At 38.6% G+C, this 10,891-nt stretch overlaps 1 protein-coding gene across 1 annotated transcript; it reads left to right on the top strand.

Moving 5' to 3' along the window:
• The first annotated feature begins 3,642 nt into the window (after nt 1–3,642).
• LOC308616470 (serine protease inhibitor Kazal-type 1-like) lies at nt 3,643–10,224 on the top strand. Its single transcript, XM_081232702.1, has 4 exons — nt 3,643–3,739; nt 5,432–5,459; nt 6,940–7,046; nt 10,098–10,224. The coding sequence occupies exons 1-4, from the start codon at nt 3,681–3,683 to the stop codon at nt 10,156–10,158; spliced, it is 255 nt and encodes an 84-aa protein (XP_081088828.1). The 5' UTR covers nt 3,643–3,680; the 3' UTR covers nt 10,159–10,224.
• Nucleotides 10,225–10,891: the final 667 nt, after the last annotated feature.

Genomic DNA, 10,891 nt, shown 5'->3' with positions numbered 1-10,891 from the left:
ACTATTATAATAGCCTAACATTAGGATTTTTTGCTGCTGTAGTTGCCTTATAGTTTATTCTCATAGAGCACAGAAACCTTTTAGAAGGAATGTCATATCATGTCATTCTTCTGCCATAACTCTCCAATGGATTTCCGTTGGTTAAAAACCAAAGTCCTTACTATGGCCTACATGGCTCTTCATTACCCAGGCCCCCACTATTTCCTTTATCTTACTGCCTATGTTTCTCTCTATCACTTTGCTCCAGCCAGACGGTCATCTTGGATGTTTCTTAAACACATCAGCAAGTTTCTGCCTCAGAGACTGCACTTTCTATTCCCTCTGTCTGGAGTGCATGTTCTTGGATATTTGCACGATTCAATTCCTCACTTCCTCCATATTTCTGTTCAAATGTCAATCAGCAAGCCATTCTCTGACCAATCTGTGATAACTACCTCCCCAAACCTCGAGGTTTATCTTCTCTATTCTTTTTCTCCATAATATTTTTTATAATCTTTATAATTATTTGATTACTTTTTTATTGCCTGTCTCCCCCAACTTAAATGCAATGGAAGCTCCATGAGGACAGGGGCTGCCATTTTCACTCACTGATCCATCCACATAGATGAGTGCAGTTCTTGACATACATCAAGACCTGGGAGGGTCTAAGATTATACCCTATACTTGGAAGCTGACATGTTAGCCTGCCACAGTTAAAGAGATGCTGGCAGAAGGCACAGACTCCTGACTCAGAGAAAAGAGATATAATCATTCAATAGCAATAGCCAGACTGCCAGCATTTGCTCTGGTTCCCCAGGCCCAGCCTCCATAGGGTGACACAAAGAGGGCCAAGGGTACCTGCACAGAAAGCACAGTGTGTTACAAGGGAAGGATGCCAAGCTTTTAAAAATCCCTAATCTTGTAAATAGTGCTGCAGTGAACATTGTGGTACATGACTCTTTTGAATTATGGTTTTCTCAGGGTATATGCCTAGTAGTGGGATTGCTGGGTCACATGGTAGTTCTATTTTTAGTTTTTTTAAGGAACCTCCATACTGTTCTCCATAGTGGCTGTATCAATTTATATTCCCACCAACAGGGCAAGAGGGTTCCCTTTTCTCCACACACTCTCCAGCATTTACTGTTTACAGATTTTTTGATGATGGCCATTCTGACTGGTGTGAGGCGATAGCTCATTGTAGTTTTGATTTGCATTTCTCTAATGATTAGTGATGTTGAGCATCCTTTCATGTGTTTGTTGGCAATCTGTATATCTTCTTTGGAGAAATGTCTGTTTAGGTCTTCTGCCCGTTTTTGGATTGGGTTGTTTTTTTTTATATTGAGCTGCATGAGCTGCTTGTAAATTTTGGAGGTTAATCCTTTGTCAGTTGCTTCATTTGCAAATATTTTCTCCCATTCTGAGGGTTGTCTTTTCGTCTTGTTTATGGTTTCCTTTGCTGTGAAAAAGCTTTTAAGTTTCATTAGGTCCCATGTGTTTATTTTTGTTTTTATTTCCATTTCTCTAGGAGGTGGGTAAAAAAAAATCTTGCTGTGATTTATGTCATAGAGTGTTATGCCTATGTTTTCTTCTAAGAGTTTGAGAGTGTCTGGCCTTACATTTAGGTCTTTAATCCATTTTGAGTTTATTTTTGTGTATGGTGTTAGGGAGTGTTCTAACTTCATTCTTTTACATGTAGCTGTCCAGTTTTCCCAGCACCACTTATTGAAGAGGCTGTCTTTTCTCCATTGTATATTCTTACCTCCTTTATCAAAGATAAGGTGACCATATGTGCATGGGTTTATCTCTGGGCTTTCTATCCTGTTCCATTGCTCTATATTTCTGTTTTTGTGCCAGTACCATACTGTCTTCATTACTGTAGCTTTGTAGTATAGTCTGAAGACAGGGAGCCTGATTCCTCCAGCTCCATTTTTCTTTCTCAAGATTGCTTTGGCTATTCAGGGTCTTTTGTGTTTCCATACAAATTGTGAAATTTTTTGTTCTAGTTCTGTGAAAAATGCCATTGGTAATTTGATAGGGATTGCATTGAATCTGTAGATTGCTTTGGGTAGTATAGTCATTTCCACAATGTTGATTCTTCCAATATAACTACCAAATGTAAAATAGATAGCTAGTGGGAAGCAGCCGCATAGCACAGGGAGATCAGCTTGGTGCTTTGTGACCACCTAGAGGGGTGGGATAGGGAGGGTGGGAGGGAGGGAGATGCAAGAGGGAAGAGATATGGGGATATATGCATATGTATAACTGATTCACTTTGTTATAAAGCAGAAACTAACACACCATTATAAAGCAATTATACTCCAATAAAGATGTTTAAAAAAATCCCTAATCTTTTTATTTTTAAAAAAATTTATTTTTATTATTATTATTTTTTTAAATTTTTGGTTGCATTGGGTCTTCATTGCTGTGTGTGGGCTTTCTCTAGTTGCAGCAAGTGGGGGCTACTCTTCATTGCGGTGTGCGGGCTTCTCATCGCAGCAGCTTCTCTTGTTGCAGAGCATGGGCTCTAGACACACTGGCTTCAGTAGTTGTGGCTCGCGGGCTCTAGAGCGCAGGTTCAGTAGTTGTGGTGCATGGGCTTAGTTGCTCCGCGGCATGTGGGATCTTCCCAGACCAGGGCTCAAATCCGTGTCCCCTGCACTGGCAGGCAGATTCTTAACCACTGTGCCACCAGGGAAGCCCCCCAAAACCCCTAATCTTTTCAAAAGAGCACTATGCCTGCCTAAACTTCACCCTGGTGAAAGATACTATCTTATTACACCCAAAGGTAAACAAACCTCCCCTTTACTCCAGAGAGAGACACTCTTCCACCCCCCAAGGCTGTTTGTTATACAAACCCTCTTGAAAAAGTTGTTTGAAACACAGGCAGTCAGCGTCTCTACCCATGAGACATGCAGAAACATGAGAGATAATTGAGAATTGTCTCCCCAAACCACACATGACAGACACAATGCATATTTTAGAATGAAAGACCAACACTTTGAGGTAGGCACTATTATTATTTCTGTTCTCAGATGAATATACTGAAGCTCAGTGAAAGTGAACTACTTGTCCAAGGACAAAGAGCTGGTAAGCGTCTCTGGTGATCCCACTCTACCTCGGAGCACACACACACCTTAGGAAACTGAGTCCTCCCTACCTCTACCCTGTTCCTCTCTCAGCTACTTTAGGCTTTGTGAATGGGTGACAGAAAAAGAGAGAAAAGAGAGAAAGAATAAAAAATGGAAAAGCTGAAGAAAAGGAAGAAAGAATGGAGGGAGTTTTTTTAGATATTCACACCTGTTCATGCACCCAGAACTACAGAGTACAAGGACCTTGGAGTTCACCTTACAGATGAGAAAACCAGGGCTTGAGAAAGGAAGGGCCTCTCCATAGTCACAGAGGAAGTTAGGGCAAGAACCAACTAACTAACCACTAGTCATCTCTTCCTGACAGTCTTTACCTTGCACATTTTAGGCCTACGGCATTCCTCTCACCTTTCTTACACTGGTGCTGTGTCCCAAACCTGGGGTCCAGGCTATGCTATGGAGTCAATCAATAACCAAGGAGATCTGTGACAAAGGGCAGTAGGTGGAGACTGGGATACCATCCTGCCTATATGAACCTTCCAGTCCCAGGATTCTAGAGAGAAGTGGTAAGTTGAGTTCAGTTTTTGACTGAGCTCTGGAGCCAGCACTGCAGCCATGAAGGTAGCCAGCATCTTTCTTCTCACTGCCTTGGTCCTGTTGAGTTTATCTGGTAGGTGGCTTTGCATATTTTTCTGATTTAAGTAAAACCTTTTTGACCAGTTGCTTTACTGACCACATTACTTTCTAGACTTAGAGTCTACTCTTGGACAGATCTTTTGGTCCCAGTGAGATGAAATAAGATCAGTGGATGAGAATTATATATAGAAAGAGGGATTTTAACATAACACAGGAAAACAATTTTACTAGTGAGAACTGCCCAGACATGAAATGGTTTTCCCCAGGTAATGAGGCTGACTCTTTGTCAGAGATATGGTACACTTCTAACTCTGTAAATGTTTAAGGCCAATTTACAAATTTTATGTTCTCATGGAATTGCATGAATAGCTAACAATGATTTCCAGTTATTCCAGTATAAAGGGCAGAGTTTGATAAAATTTTTTATTTTTGACCTACAGAATATTTCTAGAAAAAATATTCTTCTTGAATAGATGGTATGTTTATATCTTCAAACTGTCTTAATAATTTTGACAGATGATCTGAACCCCTGGCATTGGCATCAGCTTCCTTTTTGTCTTTGGAGATGGTTAACACTTTTAACTTTTTATCAGATCTAGCAAAGAAACCTACTAACAGCCAAATCAGCACTTTGCGAAGAAAAGGGACAATACTATTTGTTGTATTTGCTAAATATTTATGGGAGCAGTGGTCCCTTTTCCCCTTCTCATGCATATTAATTAATACATATAGATGCCTGTGGTGACCACGTGCTCATTAAATTTTAGACTCAACTAGATTCTAAAATTCAGTGGGACTCTCACCTCATCAGGTTCTGACTATTCCAGGGGCCTTCTTCTCCAAGCCCCTAATTGTTTCACTACTTTTCAATACATTTAGGTAGGAAGAACTACTTCCTTTAGATGACCTCAGAGATTGTTAGTATCAAAATCAAATCTCACCAACATTTCTTCCTCTGGATACTATCAGATTAGTTCTCCTTTCCTGCAGTGAGCTCACCCACAATCACCATCTCCTGATGGTGATGTCAGCAAGACCTGCTATTTTCTAGAGAATGCAGCATGGCAATTTTAAGTATCTACCTGTAAATTCAAGAAATGTGAATTGAACTAATAGTCAGTATAATGCAATGGAGAGAAGGAGCTCTTTGGGAACTGAAGGTAAATTATCAAAAGAGCTCCATTTTTTTAAAAACATTACTTACAAAAGAAGGCTTACATGAAATGCAAAAGTTAGTTTTTCATCAGAACACCTGGTTATTGCTAGTGTTCACAGCTGGTTATAGAAACTTTCCATACCTTTATCTATAAACTGAGATAAAGATACTTGTATTTCCTACATCACTGTGAGATCAACAAACTGGTTGTTACTAGAATGTCAGTGAGCGTTCAGAAGGTATTTGCTCTGTGCCTGACACATTTGAAGCAGTAAGTAAAGTACATCATTTCTATTTTCAAGGAAATGGGTCAACTTGTCTTAAATATCAAATTGAGATACTTGGTCCTAATCAAATTTTTGCTTAATTTTTTTGAGTTTTCAGCAGGCAGGGAGTGAATGGACACCAATGAGACATACTTGAAAAAAAATGGTAATAAGAAGGGGTGGATGGTGGAAGAGGAAGCAGAGAAGTCATAGACTTAAATGGAAGCAGAAAATTCTGAATGAGAATACCTCAGGCTTCTCCCATTCATGACCCAACTTGACATGTCTGACTTATGTTTTCTAGGTAGTACCAGAGCTAAATTCCTGGGAAGAGAGGTAAAGACAATTTTATAAATTTTTATTTCTGGGGCCAAGACTGTTTGTTCCACCCAAAGCGCAGTCTAACTCACCTTTCAACTTAGCCTGAAGTTAATATGAGGAGTATGAATGCTGGCAAGACTTAACCCATTAAATGAGGATAGTAATTGTAGTTCTGCCACAGGCACTTATGTTGAAGGACAAATTCACTGATACACAGGCAATTTCTCTGTCGTCATATTATGCTTGCTGTGAAGGAGTTTTTATATATACTAGGGCTATCTGGTAGGACAAGGATTTTAAGTGGAAACCTTCTAAACATCACTCCAAGCAGCCCTTCCTCCTTACAGCCAGTTTGACCATGTTGGCATAGTTCTTTTCATCAACAAGGTGGAGCTCTAATTTATAATGAGCAATAATAATAATAAACTAGGTTCTTCCTCTAGAAAAATATTCTACATCTAACTTTTCCAGTTTTTCTTGTACTTATAATGTAAATTTCAGTAAATTTGGAGACCAGAGGAAGAAGTGTCCCTCTTTTTGTTACATTTATATTTAGTGGGAAGGCCAATGGCAAACCAAAACTGTATAAGTAAATAAATTACTACATTGGTGATGTGTTATAAAGAAGTTCTGGTTCCATTAGAAACCTAGCCTAGTTAAATCAGGGAAGGTGCCCTAAGTCAGTGAGATTTATTTTCAGCCCTGAAGGATAAATGAGTGTTAGTAAAGGGAGAAGTAGGAGAGTAAAGTGGTTAAGAGCTAAAGCTCAGGACCTAGATTGACTGGGTTTAAATCCTGGATCCAGCAATCATTAGGTGTGTGGCCTTGGGTGATTCAATCTCTTTGTGCCTCACTGTCTTTACCAGAAGAAGAGTATAATAAAAAGTTCATAGGATAGTCGTAGAGTTTAAATATAATAATACATGAAAAGCACTTAGGACAGTGTCTGCCCTGTGAAAGTCATTTGATAATTACTAGTTCTTACTGACAGTAGAGAAAACAGGCTGTGCAAAAACCCCAAGGGTAGAAGGCACCGCGTGTCTTTAATTGACTTAGAGAAGACCAGGGTGACAGGACTACCATGTGCAAGGAAGAACATGCCCCAAGGTGGAGCTGACCTGAGAGAGCCAGCACGGGTAGTAATTGTAAATTTGAACATTATCTCACTCACTTTATTCAAACCTCACAACACCATGATGAGATAGGTAGGGAAACAACATCATTCCTGTTTTGCAAATGAAGTGACTGTGGTTCAGAGACACCAAGAGATTTACCAATGTCACACAGCTTGCAGATAGCAGAGGCATTATTTAAAACCAGGTTTTCTGACTCCAAATTTTGGATTCTTCCTCTTGGAACACTTAGTATCACTCTCCCAATCACAATCATGCTTCCATCTTTAAGCTGATCAACTCCAGGGAGATTTTAGAGACTTTGATATAAATTCAAAGAATGAAAAATGATGGGAAATGATTCTGTTTCATTCTATTTTTAGGCTAAATGTACAAATGAAGTGAGTGGATGTCCCAGGATTTATGAACCTGTCTGTGGGACGGATGGAGTTACTTATTCTAATGAATGCATGTTATGTTTTGAAAATATGTGAGTACAAACCTGAATTTCTTTTAAAATATGTTTTAAGCTAGAAGTCTTCAAATTTTTACATATATTATCCCTTTAAGCCTCAAAAAATATACCAATAACATTAATCTCACCATGAGAGAAACAAAATACCTAGTTTTCCCCCAAACAATCCTTGATTTCTTTTTCTCCTTATTATATATGTTATGATTATATATAGAGGTGTGCATGTGTGTGTGTGTGTGTGTGTGTGTGTATATTATGATAGAAAGTAGTATTTATTATGTCAAGCATTATGCGAGGCACTTAATATTCACAATGACTCTATGAGGTAAATAATACTAAGCTTATTATACCGATGAAGAAATCGAGACTCAGTTAGTTTAAATAACTTGTTCAAGATCACCCAGCCATGAGTGGCAGATCTGGTACAAAATCCTTGCTCTTTCCACTATACTTTAAAGTCAGGTACTAGACTAAATATTTGTGAGATCCACAAGAAAATCCAACACGTTTTGTCTCCCAGTTTGCTTACACTCAATGCTAACACGGTGTGGTCAATGGTAGTATAAGCAAAGTGCTCTGAGAGCACAAAATTAAAAAGAACTAACTGTGCCTGCTAGGATTTGGAAAAGTTTGAGGTTTTCCCTAGGACATAAAGAAGGAGAGAGAGGTATTTCAAGATGAAGAAAAAACTGAACAAAAGTGAGAAAGGAATTAATAATAACATGGTGCTGTATAAAAGGTGTTAAAGAAAGGACAATGGGCTAGAGGAAGGAAAGTGTTTGAATGTTCCTTTCAATTAATTTAAAAAAATCACTTCTATGATAAAAACCCAACCTTTTATAGTGAACAAGAAATAGTCTGGATTTTTTAAAGCCCACATACCCAAAATACCATTATACTTAAAAAATCATTCTTGGTGATAGCAATGATTGTATTCACTAAAGCCCTGAAGTATGCAAATATGAATTATATAAATTAGGTGACCAAAAACATATTTTTGTAACACTTTATGTAATACTTTAGTGAACACAATCACTTATGGATGTGAGACCTAGCCTCAGTGGAGTTTCTGAACTGATTGTAGGTGGATAGGTGATGGGAATTAGACTCAGGGACTCCGAGAAATAAATTGGCCACAGATTTTCTGTCTTACTCAGCTGCTGAACACTTATGTGCCAAGCATTGTGCTAGTCTCCTCTGCTTTCCTAGTGGATATAACTGAAAGAAAATAGCACAAATAAGGTAGCTTCTTGTAACCTGTGACAAATGCCATCAAATGAGGTGTGAGCAACAGGCTACAGGAGTGAAGGAGAAATACAGATTGCTTCTTACTGAAAGGGTCAAGAAAGGATTCATGAAAAGGGTGTCATTTAAACTGGACTTTGCATTTTCATAGCATCACAAGAGCGCTCCAGGTTAAATAAAGGTGTAGAATGATCAAAACAAAAAAAGAGATCCCACAAGCAACCCAGAAAACTCTGTTATTTTGGAACTGATGTGGTATTAAGACTTTGATTTAGGTTCAAATGACTGCATGCATTCCACATCTCTAATTCCTTGTACCATGCACCCTCTTCTTGGTCTGCTTTAAGTAGTTTCAGAAAATTCTCAGTATTTAACAAGAATTGTGGAAATAGGTCCCCAGAGAGAAACATCTAATATCCTGAAGTTTCAGGCCCAAAACATCGGATGTTCTGCTTTTTCAAAAGAATTTCCACATTAAAGAATTGTAAAAGGAACTTGAAACCACTTTTTAAAAGGAACTTGAAACCACTTGTTAATTTTCTCATGGCCTATGTTCTTGACGTTAAGGTCAAACATCATATTTCCATCCAAGGGGAGGAGAAAGCAACACAACAGCCTTGAGACTTGGTCAATTTCCAGGTGCCGAGATCAAAAGGCCCAGTATTTAGAGTGAACCATTGGGAAAATATGAGCATAGAGCTGGGACACCCGGTTTCCTTAGACTTTAAAACCTACCAGTCCTACCTGCTCTTTCTATTCTTTTAAAATTCTGTAAATATGGGAGCAACATTTGAATGCCAGAAAATGTAACTTCTCTTCCTATATTTCTCCGATAAGAAAACAGGTCTGAGAAAATGTGTCTTTTTCAAATGCAACATATTTTCAAGTATACCATTTTGCCTTTGTCTCTACTGCCCATTAAAAGCCCCAAACAAATACATTGTATGGTTAACTAGAGCCAGGCTCTGACCTTAGTTGTTGAGCTTTGAGATGGGTAGACAAACAAGGGCTTGCATCTCCTTGATCATTAAGTGCTTAGCAGATATATTCAGTAAGAACTTTTTTTCTAATTCCTGTATGTCTTCTTAGAAAATCTATACTGGTAAATTCTTCTCTATAGACTAGTATTCTCCTGTAGAACTTTCTGCAATGACAGAAATGCTGTCCAATACGGAGGCCTCTAGCCATGGTACCAGCACTTAAAATGTGGCTACTATAAATGAAATCCTGCATTTTTAATATTACTTAACTTTAATTGATTTAAATTTAAATAGTTATATGGGATAGTAGACAGCACAGCTATGGAAAATAAGCCAATCCGTGGGCTCTGTCTAGATGCTAACTAAAGCAGCTATCATATGGGATAAGGATATAATTTCCTTTTGCAAGATCTCACAGATGAGAATCCCCAGAGTTCTAAGGCAAAGGATCAATCAATTAGAAGGTCCTGAAGTAGCCCAGGCACCAGCTAAGATGGAAACCTGGTAGCTAGGACAATGACGTCAGAAGGAAAAGAAGCAACAATGGATTAAAGATTAATTTCAGAAGCTTTTTATAATGCCCTGCTAGATCTGTAAACTCTGTAAGGACGGACATTTTTCCCTTTTGTTGTATCCTTAATGTATGTTATAGTTCTCAATCAATATTTGAGGAGTTAATGAATAAATGAATGAGTAAATGAATAAGAGAAATAGAAATGGAAATGAATCTCAAACCTCTCTATTTTAAATAAAGCTGATCTTTTTTCCTTGTTTTTCTCCCGTTGTCACGTTTTATCAGCAAAGTTTAAGCTGATTTTTTTTCCCCCAATCTCTTCTATAGGAAACGCCAGATTCCTGTCCTCATTCAGAAATCTGGGCCTTGCCGAAAACCAAGGTTCTGAAATCCCATAAGAACACTACGATGGGGTGGCTGGCCTGATTGTTGAATAAAATGCATCTAAACACTTCCTGTTGCTCCCATATGCTTTTTCCTCAAAGGCACGTTTGATTATACTGGGGACGGAGGATGGAGGCAAACTCAGAATAAACCAAGTTTTACAAAATACAGCAATCCTGTAATTTTGGACAGGGTCTCCTTCATGCTTTTTCCTTCCCCATCTTCCTCACATTCTGAGGACTCTGTCTCAGGAAATGTGATTGCAGATATTAAGTGACAGGACATGATAGATCATGAATACATGTAATCCCATGAGGACTAGACTAGCATTTTAAGAAAGAGTTGGAAAACTCTCAGTCCAGAAACATGTTGCCCATCACCTTTCACTGACTGAAATAATTCCTTTAGGGTCCCTTGGGATTTAACTGAGCATCTATTGTGCCTGGCACTGGTCTAGGTACACAGGCATATGATTTTGAAATGCTGCCTGTCTGGTGAAACGGAGTTTAGTCTTAAGATTTTCCATATATCTCACAATGTAGATTTCAGGTGAGACACGACTTTTTCAAAGAGGCTATGAATCATTGAGGAAACCAAAAAAGCTACATTTTCTCAACTATGCAGTGGAGAAGCCTCTGCATTCAGCCTTAATTATCCCCCAGCAGAGGCCACTCCCTACTAGTTACTGAGGTGAGTAGCAGTGATGTAGAGCTCCCCATTTTCCCTGGTAGCCTGAG

The sequence above is a fragment of the Mesoplodon bidens genome (genome assembly GCF_964165515.1).
Source record: "Mesoplodon bidens genome assembly, chromosome: 4".
Taxonomy (NCBI): Eukaryota; Metazoa; Chordata; class Mammalia; order Artiodactyla; family Ziphiidae; genus Mesoplodon; species Mesoplodon bidens.
The sequence above is the reverse complement of the archived record's forward strand: the minus strand, read 5'-3'. Positions and strand labels throughout refer to the sequence as shown.